The 24616-nt window shown below is 30.8% G+C and overlaps 1 protein-coding gene, 1 long non-coding RNA gene and 1 pseudogene across 2 annotated transcripts; 1 reads left to right on the top strand and 2 right to left on the bottom strand.

Moving 5' to 3' along the window:
- Nucleotides 1–4737: 4737 nt before the first annotated feature.
- LOC121209334 (uncharacterized) lies at nucleotides 4738–8043 on the bottom strand. Its single transcript, XR_005904450.1, has 3 exons — nucleotides 7514–8043; nucleotides 7029–7141; nucleotides 4738–4886 (listed from the first exon to the last, which is right to left on the bottom strand). It is a non-coding gene; the product is annotated as an uncharacterized lncRNA (long non-coding RNA).
- A 6099-nt stretch (nucleotides 8044–14142) lies between these two features.
- LOC107935251 (EPIDERMAL PATTERNING FACTOR-like protein 2) lies at nucleotides 14143–14785 on the bottom strand. The gene is made up of 2 exons (XM_016867819.2): nucleotides 14590–14785; nucleotides 14143–14525 (listed from the first exon to the last, which is right to left on the bottom strand). Exons 1-2 carry the CDS (start codon nucleotides 14663–14665, stop codon nucleotides 14296–14298), a joined length of 306 nt encoding a protein of 101 aa, XP_016723308.1. The 5' UTR covers nucleotides 14666–14785; the 3' UTR covers nucleotides 14143–14295.
- Nucleotides 14786–18180: 3395 nt separating this feature from the next.
- LOC107935243 (pentatricopeptide repeat-containing protein At5g47360-like) lies at nucleotides 18181–20871 on the top strand (annotated as a pseudogene).
- The last annotated feature ends 3745 nt before the right edge of the window (nucleotides 20872–24616 follow it).

Here is a 24616-nt window from a genome sequence, read left to right on the forward strand (position 1 = left end):
CATCAGCCCAATCACACCGAAATAAAATAACTTTCCATCTGCCATAGTAATCCAACTCAATACTGTCGGTAAGAAGTCCGTAATACTCCACATTACCCTCAACCGGATTACTGCCCCTAGCACTAGCATAACTTATAATTGAAGAATTAACAACTCCACAATTTTGAGTTCTCCTCATTCTCTCGCGATACTTTGTATGAAATCTGTATCCATTAATAAGGAATGCACTATATCTTTTTATTACTCTGTTCGGACCTTGGGAAAGCCATTTAATTTCGTCATTGACATCCTTCCCACTCCAAACCTATTGAATCGAAAGTAAATTGAATAATTCTAAATGTTTTATGTAAAAACATTCTTATTTGATTAACTAAATTTCACGATTATATGTAACTTATTAACTTTAGTTACATACCGTTTGGCTTAACCATTCATGAAAAGATTCTGTGAATAACTTATTAATCTCTCAATGTTGTAATCTTCGAGAGCGTGCACAAGATCTCAAAATTTGTTTGTACTCACTATGTTAAAAATAAGTTTAATTGGTTAGAAGATAAACAAATCAAAACGACGAATATGTAAGGAAATTTTATAACTTACTTGCGTAACGGTTCAATTGAATCGTGGTGAAAAAGTAAATATCGATGTGCTTGTATCCACGATATATCATCTAATTCTGCAATTTCAACTTTGTCGATTGGTTCTCCATAACTTTGAAATAAATAAGTTTCGGCCAAGTTATGATCATTGAGCCTAGCATTTCTACTTGGTCTATTCAATCGTGTTTCAACATCTTCTAAATATCTAGAACAGAAGGTCATGCACTCCTCTGCCAAGTAGCCTTCAGCAATTGATCATTCTGGATAACGCTTATTGTGACAATATGACTTCAATTTGCTTAGGAACCTAAACACGATATACAATATTTATCAAAAGCTGTAACTTAATGTTTAGAGGTGAATGAATGAATAATTGAGAAATAAATTAGCACCTTTCTATAGGATACATCCATCGATAAAAAACCGGTCCACCAAGTATTGCTTCGTGAGAGAGATGGATTACCAAGTGCACCATAATAGTGAAGAAGGAAGGTCGAAAGATCTTCTCCAAATTGCATAAAGTCAAAGCCACTCGATCCTGTACTTTCTCAAGTTCTTCAACATCCAAAACTTTGCCACAAATAGCTTTCATTATATTGGATAGTTCAATTATACAGGACGTTACATTTTTTGACATATAGCACCGTAAAGCAATTGGGAGTAAATCTTGCATCAAGATGTGGTAATCATGTGATTTTAATGAATATAATCTTCGATCTTTGAGACTCACACATCGAGATATATTTGACGCATACGCATCTGGGACCTTTATATCCTTCAACACCATGCAGAAAACTTCTTTTTCTTCCTTTGACATTGAAAAAATAGAAGGCGGCAACCGATATTTTTCGTTCGGAAGTACTTAAAGGTGAAAATCACGCTGAATTCTCATGTCAACTAAATCAAGTCAGCTCTGAAGATTGTCTTTTGATTTTCCATCGACATTCAAAATTGTCCCAATTATGTTCTCGCAGACATTCTTCTCAATATGCATGACATCAAGATTGTGGCGTAGAATGTTGTGCTCCCAATAAGGCAACTAAAAAAATACTCATTTTTTCCACAAGTCCGCCTCATTAGGATCATCCTCTCCATTAGATTCATCATCAGATTCATCCCTCGATCTTCTCTTTGTTTGCGTGTTAGGTGGTTGCTTCATCTTCCTATAACTAAAATTGATATCTTTTAACATAAACAAGATTTCAGATCCAATGGTTTGCTCAGGAGCTCCTCTGTACTCTTCAGTACCGTCAAATAGAGTCCTCTGAAATCTAAATTTATGATTTCCATCTAACCACCGACGATGGCCCATGTAAGAGAACTTCTTCCCATTGTACAACCACTTCGAACAAGTTTGCTCAGCACAACAAGGACAAGCATAACGTCTTTTAGTACTCCAACCCGATAAATTAGCATAAGCCAGGAAATCATTAATTGTCCACAACAAAGCTGCACGTAAATTAAAGTTCTTCTTTCTCAATACATCATATGTCTCAACACCTGACCATAATTGTTTTAACTCTTCAATAAGTGGCTGCAAATAAATGTCAATATCATTTCCGGGACCTTTCTCTCTAGGGATAATCATTGATAAAATAAACAAAGATTGCTTCATGCAAATCCATGGAGGCAAATTGTAAGGAATAAGCACTACTGGCCAAGTACTGTACGAAGTACTCATGATTTTAAATGGATTAAAGCCATCAGCTGCTAGCCCAAGCCTCACATTCCGAGGATCACTTGCAAAGCTTGGAAATTTACTGTCAAATGATTTCCAAGCTAAAGAATCCGCAGGATGTCTTAATAATCTATCATCGGTCCGTTGATCATTATGCCACCTCATAGACTCGGCTGTCTTTGACGATATGAAAAGCCTTTGAAGTCTTGGTATTAGGGGAAAATATCGTAAAACCTTGACTGACTTCTTTCTTAACTGTGCCCCACCTTCTTCCACATTTACATATTCTGTATTACTATTCATCTAACGAGACTTACCGTAAACATGACAAGACTGTTGGTTTTTCTGATCACCCCAATACAACATGCAATCATTTGGGCAACTATGAATTTTATCATACTCAAGGCCCAAATCTTTTATTAGTCTCTTCATATCTTGACAAGACTGGGGGATTTTTGCAAATGGAAACATCTCTCTTAGAAACTCTAGCAGCATTGTAAAAGAGTTTTCGGTCCACCCTCCCAAACATTTTAAGTGAAATAGACGAATACAGAAGGACAATTTCGAATATTTTGATCCCTCGTAAAGTTCTTCGTTCATTTCATTAAGTAATTGTAGAACTTCACCGCTTCTTCATTTGGGTCCTCATCAGGTACACTTGTTCCCGTTTCGCAAAAAAACATTTCCACTGGATGTAATAAAGTCAGGTGAAAACAATTGCTCACCATGACTGTGCATATTAAACGCATCCTACATCATACCTTCCATGTCATCTTGTCTATCATACTGACGATAAGCAGTATCAAGATAAGTCGGATTAATCGTTGAAGAGGTTCTACTAGATGTACACTCTCCATAGAAAATCCATTTTTTATACCCCTGAATAAAGCCATTAACAATTAAATGTTCGTAGACTACTTCAAGAAAATGCCAATTGATGTTGCCACACTTCTTACACGGGCAAAGAATCATATTCTCTTGGCTTGCATTTTGAAATGCAAAATTTAAAAAAGTTTGTACTCCATTTTGATAGGCGTTGCTTACCCTTGACAATTTCATCCAACTCCTATCAATTTCGTTGTTCTTGAAGTCTAAAGTTTACAATAAATTACGGTTACTAAAATAGATAATACATATCAAGTACCAAGTTTATAATGGGTGTAAACTAATTCAGGTAAGTTGCAGGGTTTTCAAGTGTATATTTATGTATTACGTAAGTTAAGTAAGTTTTGTAACTTTTGTAAGTTTTGTAAGTTATGTAAGTTATAATATGAATATAAACTTATGTAAGGTGTGTAAGTTATGTAAATTATGATTGAAATATATTTATTTATTACGTAAGTTATGTAAGTTATATATTTATGTATTATGTAAGTTTTGTAAGTTTTGTAAGTTATGATATGATATAAATTTATGTAAGGAATGTAAGTTATGTAAATTATGATATGAAATTTATTTATTTATTACGTAAGTTATGTAAGCTATATATTTATATATTATGTAAGTTTTATAAGTTATGTGAGTTATGATATGATATAAATTTATGTAAGGAATGTAAGTTATGTAAATTATGATATCAAATATATTTATTTATTACGTAAGTTATGTAAGTTATATATTTATATATTATGTAAGTTTTGTAAGTTTTGTAAGTTTTGTAAGTTATGATATGATATATATTTAACATTAAGATAAATATTATTTCACTTTAAAAAAATTATTTTAATTAAATAATATTTAAATAAATTAATCCAAATTATGTGATAATTTTTAATGATATAATATTTTAATTATTTTTTGTATTATATACCGAAATTAAAATATTGAAGTAAATTTAAGTGAGAAACTTATCAAATTCAAACAAACACAAAACTTAGAAAGGAATGATTTTTGTTTTGTCAGTTTTAAGCCCAACTGATATTACCTAAATTAACCTAACAATAAATAATTATGTAAAATAAACGAGTTTGATTGAAATTATAAAGTTGGAATAGTAAAACAATTTAATATAATTATAAAAATGTGACCCATCAACTGAAACTTAATTTAGTAAAAAATGTATTAAATTATTTAATTATTTTCAAAAATAATAAAAATATTGTAATTTTTTTCTTTTTATATTTTTATATGAAATCTAGAAAAAATAACGCATATTAAAACTTTAACCCAAAATCTCTTAATTTTTAATATTTGAACATTGTTATTTTGACTATAATCTTATTTGTTTTTGTATGAAGTATTTATAAGTACATTTGTTGTAAAAGGTTTTTTTCATTAGCATCACAACATAGATGTATAATAGGATAAATGCATAATCAAATTTACGTTATTTGATTTTCATTTTTAAAATATCTTTGTTAAGGAAAAAATAGTAGGAACTAGCATTGGATAAATAGTTGCTCTTCAAAAAAAACATAAATGATCTACTTTAGAGAAACAATGAGGTTCTGAGAGTTTAGACCTTGCCCGTTGCTGGTAAAGGTTAGCAGCCTTCACTTCAATGCAGCCCCTCAGATTATTTTGTAGAAACACCAACTGATCAACAACAGCTAGATGCAACCTTACAGTAATAGGGTGTAAGAGTTTCAAATCATCAGAACAAGTCCTGCCTGAAATCAATGACAGCAGTAACAATCAGAATAGCAAAAATGGAACACCATGTACTCTTCCCTATGTTTAAAAATTTCCTTTTGACCACGATGCTAAGTATCATCATGTAGAACCCCAATGGCAGTGACCCAAAGCATTTACTAACATTTAAAGAGGACTCAGTTGCATATCTCTACTCAATTTAATGCTGTTAAGCCTTTTCATAATCCTGTTAAATATTGACAAGAAATAGTTTCAACTTTATACTTGGAAACAGATTCATATAATTAATCTTAAAATAAAAACATTTAGATTCAATTAAATATGTTTCTTTTATCATATGCTCCATCTTGTTGATAAATAAGCACACATTATTGTTATTATAATAAGAGTTGAGTGCAGTGGTAAAATATATTGTACTCTCAAAGAATAACATAAGTTAAAAGTTTGGAAACTAAATTGTTAAGAAAGATAACAATAGATTCCCAAAAAGATTAATTTTCGTGTACAGTAAAGAAATGGTGATTTAGAAACCAAAACATAAATAGTTGAAACTTCACCAAATTTAGAGTAAATACTCTGGTTGTAATGAAATAACTCAATGAATGACTATACAATTAAAATTGGAGCCTCTGTTTACAATTATATCAGCAATCAATTTCACAAACAACTCATATTATATTATAGAAGTAATGCATTAATTGCCTTCAATAGTGTATATTGATTTTTTCAGTTTCATACTTATTTGCACTTCGATTTAGAACGTAAAGTTTATTTTCATTATATACTTCACCCCCAAATTGTTAACACAGTTTTAAAAAATCAACCACTTCTTCCAGCTAATCAAAAACTGCCACATAGAACATCTTGATAAAACCACTTTAAAATGATTAAAATTTTTAAAATGTAAAAAAAAAGCATAAAAAGTATTAAACAATATAAATGCTATTAAAAAGTATAAAAATATTAAAAATCATAAGAATAATTTTAAAAAATTACAAAAAATTATAAAAAAAATTAAGTAATAACTAAGAACATAAAACATCAAAATTAAGTAAAAATAATTAATGTATAGACCAAATACCCACAAAATGTTTGGCTAAAATAGTTACTTTTTTCGAACCATATTTTCATTGAATTTTGGGGCTTTGTGCTGAAATTAATTAAAAGCAAAAAATTTAAGAAAAAAATCTCATAAATCTGTACTAAAAGATTGCAACCCGCATTCTCCCTTTGTTCTTATTCTATGTTAAAAGAATGCAATAATTAAAAATTAAAGAGAGGCAGAAGTGGAAATGAAAGTGGATCTCAACAAACAAAGCTTGAAAGAAAGTAAAAATGGAGAAAATTATTTATAATTATTTAAAATATAAAAATATAAAAATTCATAAAGATATAATTTTTATATTTTTATGGATTAATTCACTTGTAATGTTTATAGGGTTACCGTATATATAGGTTATACAAAGAGCTCTTCAAAATTTCTTTATAAACTTAAAACTCTTAAGTTAAAAATTGAATTTATCTCTTAAATTATCTCCAATAATTATTTCATATCTTCCTTCCTAACAACTAATTTGGTCTCTTAAGTAAAAGGATGAGGATTTGATATGGGGTTTTCGATTCTTACTCCTTTTCAAATTTTATTAGTATCGTTGAAAGTGAATAAAACATGATTTGAGAATCATTTTCAAGCAAAATAACACACCATAAGGATTAAAGTAAAAAATGCAATAATATGATGCACTTAGGCTATCTTGAAAGGCATGTTTCGATTATTGTCTAATGATTTGTTCAAATAACTATTCAAACAAGGGATAGAACATAGGGACAAAACATGGAGCTAAGGTAACAACAGGGTTACATGCATTAAAAACGAAATAGAAAATTATAATCTATTAAGCCTTTTTCCTCTCTTTAATAATAAAGTTTCTAACAATACAGTCTCTACCAGAAAAGAAAGATTAGAAAGGAAAGCAGAACCATCACCAAAATTGGATCTTTGCTAAATGTGAATATGAATAGGTGTCTCCTCCATTTGCTCAAATTTTAGCAATTTGAAACAGCTTTTTTTACTAAAACAAATTTAACTCACCTACAAGCTTCATGTGCTTTATAGTAAAAACTGGATGCATAAAAATAGAATGAGAAAGCAGCCATACCTTGTGATCAAATTCAGACATCTTCAGAACTATGGGTAATATTATTGGTTCAGGGCCAGATTTTTTTTCTCTACCACTACTTCCATTTACTTTTGGTACCTTAACAGTTTCACCTGCATGCACATAAACACTGTTAATAAATAAACTGTCCTATTGCACCTTCACATAGCCTCTAAAACCGACACATACACTATGCTTAAAATGGAGTGAGATGCTATACCAAATAAAAAACATTTACAGCAAAAATCCACCTTTATTGTCAGAAGCAGTTTCTAGAGAAATGCACATAATATGAATGATTTACGTATGTAGTCGAAGTTTAATACTATATATGCTCCACTGCTAATAGTTAGCCTTCATAGTAAACCTTTGATTTCATGCATGGGATTTGCATTATACTTTGAGGAAAAGAAGGAAAAGCAAGACTTTTTTTTGAGAACCGAGAAGAAAATGGGTGAAAGAGTTGACTGAGGGTTTCGGCTTACCAATTGGTTGGGAAAGAGGAGTGCGAAGGTGACGCAGCAGATGGTCGAGTCGACGGCGATACAACAGATGGTCGGGTCCGGCAATGGAGAGATGGTTTAGGGATCGATTTGCTGAAAACTTAGGGTTAGGGGGAAAATTTTAAGGGAAAATTTTAGGGGAAAAACACTTAAGATTTTTCGAGTATAATTTTGGGGATAAAAAGGTGGAAAACAAACGACGCCGTTTAGCTAGAAAACTGAATATTGTTTGCAGCGTTTCAACAAAGCGCCACTAAAAACAAAGTAAACGGCGATGTTTTACTCACGAATTACACATATTTGTGGCGTTTTTAAAACAAACGCCGGTAACGCATAGCTTATTGCGGCGTTTTGGAACGAACACCACTAACAACAATGATAAAACAATGTCGTTTCAAGGATTTGTAATACAAATTTTTGGCGTTTTATAAAAGCGCCACTAAATAAAAATGATAAAACGTCGTCGTTTTACTAACCGCTTATCATGTTTTGCGGCGTTTTCAGTAAACACCACTAATAACAAGAGCAACACGCTGCCGTTTTATGAAAACATAACACATATTTGCGGCGTTTTATACTAAAACACCGGTAATAAGTACCCTATTGCGGCGCTTTATAAAAACCCCCACTAATGCCTTAAAAATTTAGATTTATTTAATATATAATTTAAAAATAATATAAATTAAAAAACAATCAACTATATACCTAAAAAACTTTAAAATTATTTTAAATAGTAGTATTTTAATTTTTTCTTTTAAATAAATAATTTTTTAAAATTTAACTATTATTTAAAAGAATTAGATAAAATTTGAAATATTGAAAATTATTTAAAATTTGAAATCTTGAAAATTATTCTAAATTTGAAATCTTTAAATTTTGAATTTATTTAATATATAAATTAAAAAAAACCAATCATATACCCAAAAAAAACTTTAAAATTATTTTAAACAATAGTATTTCAAAATTTTCACACTAATTAATTAATTACCTTAAACCCCTAACCCCTATCTCTTTAATCCTATAACCCCTAACCCCTAAACACCTATCCATTAATTTAAGCCCTAAACTCATAACTCATAACCCCTAACACTGTAACCCCTTTCCTATACCATATAAACCCCAAACCATAAACCCCTAAACCATGAAACCTTAAACCATGAATAACCACTAACCTCTAAACCTTAAACCCCAACCCTTAGACCATGAACCAAAATCCCTAAACCGTAAAACATTAACTCATAAACCATAAACCCCTTTCCCATGTCCCCTTAACCATTAATTAAACCCCTTAACCACTAACCCGTATCCCTTTAACCATTAAACCCGTAACCCATAATCCATAACCCTTAACCCTTTACCCACTAATCCCTAAACTTTAAACCACAACCCTTAAACCCATAATCCCTAAACACATATATAATCTCTAAACCTTAATTAAAATATTAGCTCATAAACCATAAACCCTACTATAATGATAATTAATTCAATATTTTTAAATTAATATTATGTCTTTTACGATCATATAAGAATTTCTTTAATATATATTTTGACAAACAATCAGTCATATACCCAAAAAGCTTTAAAATTATTTTAAATAATAGTATTTTAATTTTTTTCATTTTAACATATATTTTTTTATTTTCAAATTTTCAAATTTTTTCTACATGTCATTAGTTTTTTCTGAAGAATTTAAATATTCAATTGAAAATAAATTGTATTTTAATCAATATAAATATAAATAAACCATTTAAATAATAAATATATACATAAAATACTTTTTGCTGCGTTTTTATAAGAAACGCCGCTAATGTCACTAAGGTTTAAAATAAAACGATGGCGTCTAGCTGATTTTTTTTTGCGGCGTTTTTCAAAAAACGCCGCTAATGCTCAACCTATAGCGGCGTTTTAGCATTAGTCGCGTTTTATAAAACGCCGCTAATACTCATCCTTTAGTGGCGTTTTTTGGAAACGCCGCTAATGAAACTAAGGGCCGATGAAATTTATAGCGGCGCTTTTGGAAAAACGCCACTAATGTCCTATCTATAGTGACGTTTGTTTAGAAACGCCGCTATGCTGAACTCTAGCGGCGTTTTTTGTTCAAACGCTGCGAAAAACCTGTTTTCTTGTAGTGCATTAACTCATGATTTAAATCAATAATGTATGGAAATAATTATTTTATAAAATAATATTTTAATAAATTCAAAAAGGTAAATGATTAATTCATCGGTGATCCTCAAATTATAACTTTGATTATATTAGTCGTGAGCTAAAGCCTCGAGCTCTCTCACAAACGGTAGCTTGGAAGGCCCCAAATCTCTCAAGTGCATACATTTGTGCGATGTGATGACTAGGTTGCATGTACCCAACAAAGAGTTAAAAATATAATCTTATCGAATTAAGTACGCATACTTCAACTAATTATGCTTTGATCTCCACTTGTCTTCAAGAACAATGACTATAGACACAGCTAGTGGCTCAAGGATAAAGAAGAAACATGTTTACCACTACATATACACTTAACAACATTATTTCAAGCTTTCATCGTCATTCTTCCATTGACTTAAACATCGGAGATCATCCCAGAACATAAACTTTATTATAAACCCGAAGCTTAGAACTAATCTTTAATCCATCTCCATCTAATGAAGGCATTAACGATCCATATTTTAAATTAGTTCATAAATTTTAAAATATTTTAATTGAATCTTTAAAATATTAGTATCATTTCAATTAAACCATTTCGTTAGCTCAAGCATTAAATATTAGTTTTGATTTAATTTGATTTAATGTGAAACATATTTAAAATACTGGATGAAAACAACATAAGGGATCAATTTTTAACACCCATATTGTTGACTCCCCATTAATCAAAATTCTAACCCTATAGTTCATGTTAAATCCAAATTAACATTCAACATTTAAACTTATCCCGTGTGTTGACATGATGGTTAGAGTGTTCAGCACCTCAAGTATGACATAAATTCAAATCACGTTGCTCCTCTTGTAATTAAAAAAAACTCAAATATAATTGAAAACCAATTCAATATTCTAGTTGTATGCTACAATTGACCTAAAAATAGAATGATAGATTTCCAAAATTTACATGTACAAACGTATATGTTTACTGTCCAAACTTGAGCCAACAAAGAGCACCTATATAGGTATTGACCTCATTACTTGTTTGCTACACCAGCACCTTGTCTGCCTATCCATTAGCTACTGTCATTCAGTATATTTTGCTTTGCTCCCACTGTTTATATGATTGATTTTAACCCTCCCCCCCCCCCCAAAAAAAAAAAACAAAGAAAACCGTACCTATATGCAAGGAAAACCCTTTGTTTAGTCATGTCTACGTGAAAGATCTATGCATGAATTTTGTAGTATAGCGAATTTCACTTCGTAAAACAAAGTTTTAAAAAAAAAAACCCATAGATGGAAAAAATAATCATACAATATGATAATGAAATATCCCATCAACTCTTATCCTCTGCTCTTCTTCATCATCACCTTTTTTTTTTCTCTTCTGTCTTTTCATTTCCTCTTGTATAGAAACAGCTCTCTATTGTTTCTTTAGTATATTTTGTTGAGGATTTTTACTCCTCTCTATTGGATCCAAAACGTTGTTTTTGATGGGTCTTAACTTAAGCTATCCCTCTTGCTTGATTTGTGTTTATAATAATTGGTTAATAAGGTTTCTGCAATATTGTTTTATCTACGAGAATTTGTGAAAGATCAATTTAATGGTTGGGGTATATGGGCATATCTACAAACTTCTTAGGTGTAGTATCGAATTATAATTTTTTTTAGAAGTTAATATTAATTTTTATAATGTATTAACTTATATATTAATTTATAATTTATCATTTATAGAGGGATTGAATTACAAATTTTCATTTTTAAGGTGGCAAGGACCTATCTGTCCCCTTGTATTCACCTCTAGTTGCAAAATAAAAACAAATCGATTTAACTAGTTAATCTCATAGGCAGATTAATTGTAAAATCAAAATTTCACGTTACTTAAAGAAAACTTTGACATTCTTATTTACAAGTCATTGTCTATCATTAGGTTTATAAAAATCGAAGCTTAGATGATGAATTTGCATGCATGAGAATTGGACTTAGATACTTATTCCACTCGTGATATATTGATAGAAAAACTTGTCGAATCTTATAAAATATAAATAAGTATTCCTAAAGATAATGTCTAACATAGTCTAAACTATTCAAGTCGTATTCATAATTCATTAACTTTGTAAGATTGATTTAAGAACTAATTTATCTAAGCTCAACATTAATTCTTAGGCAGGTTAAGTAAATTGAGCTGATTTTCTTCTTCTTTTTTTTTCCTTCCAAATATGATTGTAAGAGATATAAAAATAGCAATAAAAGTTTAGTTAAAAAATTATATATTATTAGGAATGATACGAGATAGTGGAAGGTGAGATTTGTCCAAAAGATTGCTATGGGGAGCTTATAATAGTCTACGACAGGGATTCAAATTGCGGTCCGCTACCGAAATAGCGGCCATTATATAGCGGTAGCGGCGCCGTCCGAAACCGCAATTGCTGAAAATAGCGGTGTGAAGCGGATTCACTCCGATAGTGGTGGATCACGGCCGCAATTTAATGGGTAACGGCCAATTGCAGCAATAACGGGCCGCTATTCCCGTTATTTTCCGTTAACAGCAAACTAAAAAAAATCATCTCCTCTAACAAAAATCAACAGAAACACTGAAACAACAGCAAGAAGGAATCAAAGTCCAAAGATTCAGAACTCAACAGCAATAGAAAATATAAAATCCTATTTCTCATACCCATGGATCGTGAATACTGAATACCTCAACAAAACAAGCAGCAAAAGCAGTACAAAGAAAAGTTTCAGCGAAAGAAAAACTTAGGATTTGCCATTAGGAACTGAAGATGAGAAATGGGTAGCAGTAGCACTTAGCAGTAGCAGAGATCTGGGCGAACAAAAAAAGGGGAAAAAAAGTTGGTTGAGTAACAGTGAAAGAGGAAAAGAAAATGAAAAGCCGTCGGGGTTGAGTGGGTTTGCCATCAGGGTGTGCCGGCGTGGATTAGGAGGCGGCAGTGGCGAAAAATTTGTGTGAAAACTGAAAACAGCAAAGGCTGGCCGCTGCCCGCTGGTGAAAAAAGGTTGAATTTGGTGAAAACACTATTCCTATTTTGTTTGTCTAGGGCCCTAGCAATTTGAGAAGTTGGGGATTTCTAATAACAAGGAAATGTTTGAAACAGAATAGAGGGAACCGTTTCATTTCCTTTATATGTTATTAGATTTATAATTTTAGTTTATATGTTATTTTTATTTAATATTGTAATTATGATTTATAATGATAATTATTTATTATTTATTATTATTTTAAATTTTCATAATTTTTATTACTTAGGGTTTGTTTAGAGTTACACACAAAATTATATTAATAAAAGTTCATAAGTGTTAGAAAATACTCTAAAAATTATTATTTTTATAATTATAATTATAATTACTATGTTTTACAATAAGTTGTGCGACTTTTAAAAAAATTCACGACCGTGATACCCGCAGTAACCGCAATAGCGTCCGTTATGTCCGCGACAGCGATAAACGCGACGCGACCGAAAACGTGACCGCGACCGCAATTTAAATCCCTGGTCTACGACAAACTTGGAGTATGGATATTAGAAAGGTGATTCTCGAGATGGATAACTTAGATGCTATCCAAATGTTGCAGAACTCTGCGTAAGATGTACCGTAATATGCAGTGGCTTGAGATGTTAAACAATTGATTCAAAATCAATGAGAAGTAAAGATACAACATGTCAACGGAGAAGGTAATAGGGTTGCGTATACTTAAATAAGTTCTTAGATGAGAGCTAGATCAACCAACTAATCATGTTTTAAAGTTAATTCATAATGATTTAGAGAGATTGATTAAGACTGAATGAGTTATTTGTAATAATATCTACTACTTTTATTTACCGAAAAAATTATATATTATAAACATATTTTAAAAAAATAGAAAAGTTGATTAAATGGATTGGTTTATTTTACTGAAAATTGCATTTAATCTAATTTAAATACTCAAAAATCGAATTAATCATTATGAAACAACGAAATAAACCAACGGAGCAATCTTGATAATCAATTCAGACAATTAGATTAAATCCTAAAAGTTGTTTTGATTTTAGACCCATATATGTTTTGTCATGTTAATGAAACCAGGCGAGCTGACTGTTCAAGTAAATTTTCAAGGCAAACGGAATCGTTACTATGTAATTCCTTACACGCCAAGTAAGCAACGAAGAGAGGCAATAAGAAGAAAAAACAACTGGAATCTGCCATTAAAAGAACAGTTGAAGCTTTTTTCTTTACCCTCTCTGATCACTTCAATTCCTTTTGATGTCGCATTTTTCGACAATAGTTGACACCAAAACCAGACACGATGGCGTGTATGGTGAAACTATACCAACTCAAAAATCATTGTCTACTTTTTAAGTAAATACTTTACACTAATTTCTAGACCCCCCCCTCCGAACGTCATAACGATTTGCCCAAGAAATCGTATCTTTGTACGTATATACCAGTACAAAACACGCTCCACAGCAACAGCAAGTACTATAGATTCATTTTCTTTTTAAAGATTCAGATAATCAAGAAATTTTACAATGCAGTTCTAATTTGTTCTCACAAGCAAAAAAAAAAAAATACTTACATGGTTCAAAAATGGGTATTTAAGAACCTAAAATATATATATATGTATTTATGAGCTAAGGGTTGAAGATGAAGTTGCCACATTTGCATTTCCAACTCATGGGTTTGTAGTAAGAGCTTCCATCACCTCTTGCATAAGCAACATGGGAGATTTGAGGATTGGTAGGCACTTGAATGGCTTCACAATGGTCGCATGAATTGCACCTTCTCTCACACCTTGGTGGCCTTGATCCTATCTGTGCTCTTAACCTCGCCTTTTCTTCATCGGATTTTGGTATTGATCTACCTGCAGAAACAAAAGTAAGCAAGCAAGAAAAAATTGCCTAATGAAAAAGATGATTAAAAGTTACCTTCAGCTTTGTATCTCAGTTGGGTTGAGCTTAAAATCAAGAGAAAAAGAAGGGAAAATATGAAACTATGGCTCATTTTGATGAAGAAAACGAAGGCAAAATTTGGATACTTTTTATAACCGAAGAGGAGAGTGGTAATAATATTAAAAGGGCGGGCGATATATCAGAGTCTGTTGAAATGATGTAACGATCGAAGGACAAGTAAGTTAATGCAGAAGCGAATGACAAAAAGGAAAAAAAGAGAAGGCAGAAAAGGAAAACAAACCTTTTTTTGTAAAACCTCGGGTGTTGAGCTTTTGTTTAAGCTACAATGGCCAACAAAGATTTGGGAAACAGAGACAAGTTACTATATATAATAGAAGATAGAGAAAGAAAGCCAATAGAATTTGAAAGATAGGGTGGGATGACAGTATTGAAAGGAGCATTTGAGAAGAGGAAAAAGCCGTAATTCAGTACATATACAAAGAAAGAAGACAACTATGGAACAAAAAACAGCAACCAAACACCATAAACGCCAACCAGTTCTTACAAAACCGATATGAAATCACAGATGTATCATAAGAAGAATGTAGATTATTTCAATTATTATTATTTTGTCTAAGTATATTGTGAAACCGTATTAACAAATGCTTGGAAAGAGTGGATTTTTCCGTCCGTCATTTAGGTTAAGTTTGATTTTTAGAATTCTCATTATCGAGAGAGTTTTACTCGAACCATTCTTAATTCGAGTGAAACAAATTTCATATCGAATAGGACACTTGTGGTTATAAAATAAAAAGAAACCTATGTGATATGAGAACTTTTGGTAAATGTATCGTTGATGATCCTGTACTAGAAGTCAAATTGTATTTTAGATTAAAGAGTGATATGATCCTCTTTGCTAAAAGAAATTGACAAATTAATCCATGTATATTAGATTAAAGAGTCAATTAGTCCTCAGTGTTAAAAATTTCATCCATTTCTATTGTTAAAAATTGATGAACTTTTTAGCTAAAAGGATCAATTTACTTTTTAATCTAATATATAAATATTAATTTTTTCTATTTTTTAAGTAAAAGGAACAAAACATAATTTGACTCCTACTATGTAAGCTTTTATGATACTTTGATTGAAAAAAATTCGATTTTGAAATTGGAAAGGGCATGGGTTTTTTTTCTTTCTATAGCTTAACCTTCCCTGCATGGTGGGCAGAGTGAATAAAAGAATTGGATGATAATCGCATGAAATGGCTTTGGGTCTTCATCAATTTTCATTTCTTTGGATACATAGGGTAAGCAAAAATTGATTATCATTGATTTAATTGGTTCATTCGATTAAACCAATATCGATTTAGTGTATTTTATTAAATTACTTGACATATGCTTTTGATTAAGTTAGTCCATTTGAGGTTATTAATATTCATAATTGAACCAATTAACTTAACAAACTTCATATATTTATATAATTTATTTATTTTAAATATATTTATAAGATATAACAAATACATAATATATAATTTAGATATATTTGTTGATACAATATATCAACAAACGAGAAAATATAGAGGAGAAGGTGGTGGAGCGAATGAGGTTGGTTAATCTAAACAAGTGAAGAGTTGAAAAAGTGAGGGAATAAGAGACTAAGGGCTTAGTATGTTACTTAGGGTTTATGAGAAGGAAGAAGAAGATCCCTGTATGTTGTGTCTTGAGGTATTTATAGGTAGGAGGTCTCCTCTCCAATTACACCACTTGAAGGTCCCCTATTGAGGAGAGTGCACTAGCCAATAGCGGGTGGCCTAACGAAGGGTCCAATCAAGTGGTTAAGGATGGATGACCTTTTCCCTAGGTAGTACGAAGCATGCAAGTGATTGGTCATTGAGAAATCATATGAACGATATAAGATGGAGGGCCATCCATGTGTGTTTCCTCAATCGCTTTTCATGTTACCACATGTCTAAGCCGAGGTAGTAGTATAACAATCTTGAATGTCAAATTCTTTGAAACCTTTGGTTAACACAGTCTAGCCCTTTTTCACCTTCATCCTTACCCTTTCAAAAGAACCTTAAGGGTTGAAATGCCTACCCTTGAAGCAAATTCCCTAGCACAAACCTAGTAGTTTTCTTGATTTCCTATTTTGCAATTGAAAAAAAATAGAGATAGAGCAAGGCAACTAATCCAAGTGTCATGATTCGTGAGTGAGCAAGGCCTTATCAAGCCTAAAATCAAGCAAACACGAGACTACAAAGCCACAAGATTCTCGAAGTGCCCCAAAAGACTTTAGAACCATGTAGAATATTTTTGGAAGCTCTAGAACTATCCGTTCATGCATAGAATTTAATGGAGTTAAGTGGAAATGTTCTAGAATGCGATATTGACCATTTATTGTAATTAATTGTAACCGTTGGATTGAACGAGGCTTACTTATATAAGGAGAGGCTCTCCTCCCTCATTTGTACAAGCTACCTTTGAGAGTTAATAAGAATACTTCCACATTATCCCATATTCTCTTGTTCTATCTAAGTTCCCTAAGTGTGCTAAAGTCTCTCCCAAGCTAGGACTAAAGGCTGACTTAGGCTTGTTGCAAAAGAATCGAGTCTAAAGTCATACGTGATTGGAGCTAAAGTCTCGACCCATGACACAATGCAATCTAACAAGGAATAAAAATTAGGGAAAACACAAAACCTACAATTCATGAGAACCGAAGGAGCAAGTCGTTGGCTTTGCGAGAAGATCGAGCAGTGAATGGCGTTGATGAAATGCTTCATTGGCCCAATTTTAGTCAAACTAGATTTGGAAAGCTCAAAGTGACTACTATAAGATTTGAGTTGTGGTTGATAGTGTGCGAATGAGACTAAAAGCACGCCAACCAAAACTTTGAGTTTAGGTTAGAGAAAACCAATGACGTTGGAATATAAAGAAAAGCAAAGCATTGCGGCGAATGACTAGGACAGCTTGGTGAGTTTAAAGCTTTAGGAGAAAAACGAAATGCGCGTAAAGAGATGAGTATAATGTGACTCACTTAACCTAAATTGCATAAACTTCATTTGCTATTATTATTAAATTATGACACAACCACATAGACGAAAAACATAATATTATATAAGAAATATATTTATAATTAATTAATATAATAAATGAGACTTTGGTTGAATGGTAAAGTAGAAATGTTGAAACTATAAATGTACGAGTTAAAGTCTTATTATATGTATACATTTTTCTATATAAAAGATGTAAAAAGACAAAAATATCTTTAAAATAATATAATTTACTTTGTAAAGTAGAGGTATTTTCACTTAAATTGGCATCCGATTGACTCGTGATACCAATTCTTTTATGTGTTTCAAATATAGTATATATTTTTACATATATACTCTCACTTAATTTAAGGATGATGAAAACTTAGTTAAAACCGAATTAATCGATTAAATTCGATTCACTTAATTCAATTAAATCAATTTTAATTTCAGATCTATTTGAGAAATTAAATCAATTGTTTTAAGTCAATCGGTTTTAAAATCTAATTCGAATTAATATAACTTATTAAATTTATATATTTTTAAAATATAAATCTCATTATACATAAAATCTCAAATCCAAGCTATCAAAATTAAAGCCTAAACAAATTCTAAAAACTGAAAAACCCAAATACAAATTTTAATTCATTTAAAAAAGAAAAAAATTAAACGAATTAAAATAAAAGCCTAAACCTATGGTCAACAGCCTTGAACCAGTAAACCCAACGCCGGTCGGTAACAGCTCATCGCCTTCAACCTTTCTCGGACCTCGGTTGCCGCCTTGCTCATCGGCAAACGCCTCGTCACCGGCCACTGTAAGTTCTTTTTGGCTTTTGCCACATTTAATCTACTGTATATAGCTGTTCAATCTTTCTTTTAAAACTATTTAAGCTATTGATGTTCAACTTTGTCGTCTTGCTCATTGCCTACTTTTCTTTTACCCTAAAATTAGTTTAGGCCCATTTCGAAATTCTATGGTAGTCATTTGAAGTAGTAGCCAAATGAAACAGGTAGCTTATGACTTTCGATTAGCTTTTCCAATTAATTATGGTTGTAAATTGAGTTTTTTGTTGCGATCAATTATGGGAAATTCAATTATTTACTACAAATTTACTTTCATTATGGTTTGTTTAAATTTAAAAAAAAAACAGCTTTTTTCATGATATTTTTTCGGTATGATTAACCGACGGGACCGACCGACTAAACTCAGTTGTTATTCCGGTTTCCGTCGAAGTGAATTTCGTTTCCGATTATAATTTTTATAAAGTCGGTTTTGCTTTTCCACTTTGATGAAGTTAATGTGTTAAAACTACAGGTTTAAATTTATAGTTGCAATCTTTCAATGTAATAGAGGCTTAGCCATCACTGACTTGTGCTAATATGGTAATAATTTTTAGGAAATGTCGTGTTTCCGGTTTTACACACCGGACTCATATTTGAACATCAAATACGGATATATGCTTGATACTGATATGTTTTTAATAAAATGAAAATCATACATAATTGTGAGTTACCTTAATGCTCTATCGCTATAATGCAGGGCAATATATGAGGTTATGGTTGCCTGGCTATGAGTTGATGCCACCGTACTGGGCCACATTCGATCAACTCAGTACACCCTGGCCTCATTCTTGCCAAAACTTATCCAACTTCATTCGGAAACAATCTCGTAAGATTTTTACCTCATTGTTTTGTTCAACCACAACTCTTGCAAAGACACTAAAGTCCCCCACAAACAATGTCAATTGTTTCACTCTCTAGATTGATTTCACTTTCAATTCACCCTAAACAAAGCAAAATTTTCAATCTTCAATTCAGCTCGGTCTCCTCTGCCAACAAATTTTTCACTCTTTTAGAGAAAAAACCAAGCAATATAGAGAAAACCTTAGCTTTAGTCAATGCCAAATTGGACCCAAACTGTGTTTGTGAGGTGTTAAAAAGATGTTCTTTTGATATATCTCTATCTCAAATAGGTTTAAGGTTTTTCATTTGGGCAGGTCTTCAATCAAATTGTAGGTATAGTTCTTATATGTACAACAAAGCTGCTGGATTTTTGAAAATTAAGCAAAACCCATTTCTTGTTTTGGATGTTATCAAAGCTTACAGAATGGAAAAGTGTTCAGTTAACCTTAAAACGTTTAAGGTTGTTTTGAATTTGTGTAAAGAAGCTAATATTGCCGATGAAGCTTTGTTGCTATTGAGGACAATGCCTGAATTTAATTTACGTCCGGATATTACTGCTTATAATGTGGTTATCAGGCTACTTTGTGAGAAAGGGGATATGGATATGGCTCATAAATTGATGAAAGAGATTGGCTTGATTGATCTTTATCCCGATATGATGACTTATTTTGCAATGATCAAGGGCTTCTGTAATGCTGGTAGATTGGAGGAGGCTTGTGAGTTGTTTTAGGCTATGAAGAGGCAAGGGTTTTCTCCAAATGCTGTGGCTTATTCAGTGCTTCTCGAGGGTATTTGTAAGTACAGGAGTACGGAAAAGGCATTGGAATTATTAGGGGAGATGGAGAAAGCAGGTGGGAATTGTAGTCCGAATGTAATCACATATACATCTGTGATTAAAAGCTTTTGTGAGAAGGGTCAAACAATAGAGGCATTGAGGATTTTGGATAGAATGGAAGCTTGCCAGTGTATTCCTAACCGTATAACTGTTATTATTTTGATCACGGGTCTTTGCGCCGAGGGACATGTCGAAGAAGCATATAAGTTGATCGATAGAGTTGCCGGACGTGGTGTTTCCAATAGTGATTGCTACAGTTCTCTTGTATTGGCTTTGATTAGGATTAATAGACTCAATGAGGCAGAGAAGCTCTTTAGGAAAATGTTAGTAAGTGGGGCTAAACCTAGTGGCATTGCTTGTAGTACCATGATTAGGGAGATCTGTCGTGAGGAACGAGTGCTAGATGGTTTTTGCTTATACAATGAAATCGAGCGGATGCAATACATTTCATCCATCGACACTGACATCTATTCTATTCTTTTGGTAGGCTTGTGTCGGCAAAGCCATTCGGTTGAAACTGTGAAGCTTGCTAGGTTAATGCTTAGAAAAAGGATTTGCTTAGAAGCTCCGTATGTTGACGAAATCATCGAACATCTGAAAAACTCTACAGATAAGGAGCTAGTTACTCAACTCAGTAGAATTGCAAGTTGATATTCTTGAACAACTATTTATTGTACTGTAAGCTTCTTTCCAGGGTTTTATAATAATCAAATTAAATTACTGTTTTTGTTATATCACATGTTATATAGATCAAAGAGAACTATCCACTGTCCTTTCAAGGTTTCTATCCCATTGAATTTGAACTTCCAACTTTCTTTTTCAATTCCATTGTTTCTCGATAGGGATTTTTTATTTTGTCCCTTTTATTAAAATTGGGTAAGTTAGTCCTTATGCATTAAATCGAAGAACAGACTAGTCTTTCTGTTAAAATTTGTATTTATTTTTATTGTTAAAAATTGGTTAATGTACATTAGAGTGAGGTACATATAGCGTCACTTGTAACTGTTTTATTATTTCATTAATTTTAATAATAGAAATAAATAATTATTTTAATATTCATGATACTTATATTCAATGATGAGTTTACAACCTTTTCATAATTATTTAGACCAAACGTGTTGATTGTGCAAAAAGTAAATCGAAATCATTGAACTTCTTATATATATATATATATATTATTGAATTGATACCATTAATAGCCTTTTTTGGAATAAAATTCAACTCTACAGTAATACAATTCAGTGACAACTAGTTGAAATCAATCAAAATCCAGAGAAATTGAGGTGAGGAGGACCACTTACCCCTACACTAGGCTTTATTGTTTTAGGTTTTAACTTTCTTATTGAAGGTATTGAGTCCCTACACCTCCTTTAACCACATTTGATTGGATATACGCTTAGAGGCGGAGTTAGAAAATTTGTTGAGGGGGTCGGAATAAAGTTGTATATTTTTATAATAGTAAAAGTAAAATTTTACTATTTTAATAGTTTATATACTAATTTTTTTCTCATTCTTGAGGGGCAAAGTGTAATTTTATCATATATTAATTTAAATTTTTTTAAATTATAAAAGGATTAAAGGTGATTTCAACCCTATATACGCTGAAGCATGAACGAAGTTAAAAAATTAATTTAAAGAAAGTTAGATATGAATTATGAATTATTAGAAGAATTAAAGTACAATTTTATCATTATATTAAAATATAAATTTTCCTATTAATTATATTTTTCCCGATAATTATTTAAGTTTTAAAATTTTATATTTTGGTCATTTATTTATTTTTAGTTATTTTCATTAAATCGAATTTAGCATATAAGAAAGGGAGATGTTAAATGATTGAGGGTATAATTTTAGCAAAAAAAGTCTTTGTATGAAAGAAAATGTTTGAGCAATCTTTTTCAGGGCGTGTGCATACCTGACCCTGCAATTGCCATGCATGCATTAAATGAGCTCTGAGGCAGCTAGCTTTTTAATTAGATTTTCAATTTTTTTATTCTTAGAAGCTTTAATTTATAGATATTATTTTTACATATATATGTGTCAATTTTAATTAAATTTATTGTTTATAAAAATGTAATAATTAATTATTAATTTCATATGGTTAATTAAAAGAAAATTATTAGTTTTTTTTAATATATATACGAGTATATTTATAGTGAGTGTGATAGTAACGAAAGGAAATTGTTATTTTCTGATATTTTTAATTAGTTTATTTAATAATTATTTTATATTTCATTTTGAAAATAAAATTTATCATAGCAACTTTGTTTTATAATGAAGGATGATATCTATCAATTTATGATAGGGTAGTCGTTTATACTAGAATCAGTGAATGTTGGTTTAAATATTCATTTAACCTTCGAATTTGTCATGTTCTCTTAAGTTGGTACTTATAGTTTTTTGTTTATATTAAGGGTTTTGGTATTTAATATTGCAACAAAAATATCAAAACCCTTGACGGAATGAAAATTTAGATACCAACTTGGGACAAAAAACCATAAGTATCAATTTGGGAGAAAATGATAAATTCAAAAGCTAAATGAGTATTTAAGCCAAAAACATTATAAAAAGAAATATATATATATATATAAATCATTTTTCCAATATTAAATTAAAAAAGAAAAATTTCTGTCCAAGTCAAAAACATGCATTAAGAATTGGATTGGTGATTAAATTCATCATATAATCGATTTTCAGTTTGATTAATTTGATTATTAGTTTAATTTTAATTAAATAAATTATTAATAATTTTAAAATTTTAAAAATAATTATAAAATTATAAAATCAATTCAATCATTAATTTAATCATTTTTTTATCCTATTCAATTGGTTCTAAGCAATTTATTTAAAATTTATTTCTTTTATCTAAAACCACACAAACGATCAATTATTTGTGTTTGTTGAAATATTAAATTATACCTGATTTGATTTTCCCTTCAAAAAATTCAATGAATTAAAAGTACTTTTTTATGTGTGATCCAGCTAAAATATACAAAATAGAACTTTCTATACATTAAATTTGATTTATATGAAGAAAAAAATGTCATGTAGGTCTGATTTGAAATTTCACAATAATGTTGGGTCTCAAATCCCATATAATATTCTTATCATTATCCCATTAAAATAATTGAAAATTTTGCAGCAATTAGATTAAAATTTAATTAATCTTCTCTATAATTTCTCATACAGATTAAGTTTATTCAAGCATTTGGGTTGAGGTAAGTTTTTAAAACAGTGATATTGCTCGTGTCCAAATTAAGTTATCTTATATATTTGGATATGCAAATCCAAAAAGACACGAGCTGATTTTATGAAGATTTATCTCAATCATTTGTATTCTTATATTAAGGGTAATTGATTTGATAAAATTTAGACAGATTAAGATCGATTAAATGGTACTTTATAAAGATGGATTCATATTCTAAATATGGAATTCTTGTTGGAAGAGATTGTTGAGGCAATATGTGAGCAATGTCTCATGTAGTGCCACAGTCGGTGTTCATTGCTTTTGGATCTACACAAGTTACATAACTTGGCTTATTAATGTCGACAATTCTTTAAACCAAAACAGTTGAGTCATGACTTAGTGAATATTATGAACATGTGTTGACCCATATTTGAAGATCAATTTTGTGGAGCTACAAATCATTGAAGTTTGGACTGATCTAGATCAAATAAATTGGATCCCTTGATTTATGAAGATTGGCTTGCAGTTATGTCTTGTAGATTTTTGTTTTATTTTGAACTTTACGAATATATTTGTAAAGTCTTTTTATGAAATTATTTTAATGGGATCTTATTTGTAATTAATATTTATCTTCACAAGTCTTAAACTCAACACATAAAACCAACCCATGGCAATAGCTCATGATGATACTTGAAAGTTTTCCTAATTTTAACTTCTCTCTCATGCTCTTTCTTTCTTTCTTTCTTTTTAAAATTTTTTTATCATAGTCAGTTTTTAAAGCCATTAGAACTTTTTATTCATTTGTAAGGTCAAAATTTGTTATTATTAGTCCCTATATTATGTATAATTTATGAATTTAGTTCTTATGCTCTAATTTGGTTAATTCTAATTTTTGTACTTTTTAAATTTTGAAATTTTAATCTCAATCCAAACTATAGTTAAATATGTTAGATCAAATTATGCTTTTATTCTTGTACTATGCGTAAATTATGGATTCAGACCATGTTCTCCAATTTTATCATTTTTAATCCTTAACTTTTCAATTATGATATTTTAGTTACGATTCAAACCATAACTATTTTATCAATTAACTAAAGTGATTGACTTTTTTTTTGCTAGGATTATGTGGAAAAAAAAACATGTTTGCCATGTAAGATTTTAGAAATAACAAATTTTGTAATACCCCAAACCCGGCCCAAACGTTATTGCTAGATCTGACATGTCACATGGACTTACGACTTAGTATGCATTCGTTGGTTTAAGTGATTGGGGTGGTCTTTGTAAAAACAGCGGTTGAATGAAAAGCTGGTTTATCAATCTTTAGGCTATC

This window comes from Gossypium hirsutum, chromosome A02, assembly GCF_007990345.1.
Source record: "Gossypium hirsutum isolate 1008001.06 chromosome A02, Gossypium_hirsutum_v2.1, whole genome shotgun sequence".
Classification (NCBI taxonomy): domain Eukaryota; kingdom Viridiplantae; phylum Streptophyta; class Magnoliopsida; order Malvales; family Malvaceae; genus Gossypium; species Gossypium hirsutum.

Excerpts from the sequence above, each read along its gene's own strand:
- LOC107935251 (XM_016867819.2), bottom strand. The coding sequence starts at position 14,665 with ATGAGCCATAGTTTCATATTTTCCCTTCTTTTTCTCTTGATTTTAAGC. Across the intron at positions 14,526-14,589 it reads ACTGAGATACAAAGCTGAAG|GTAGATCAATACCAAAATCC; the intron begins GTAACTTTTAAT and ends TTGTTTCTGCAG.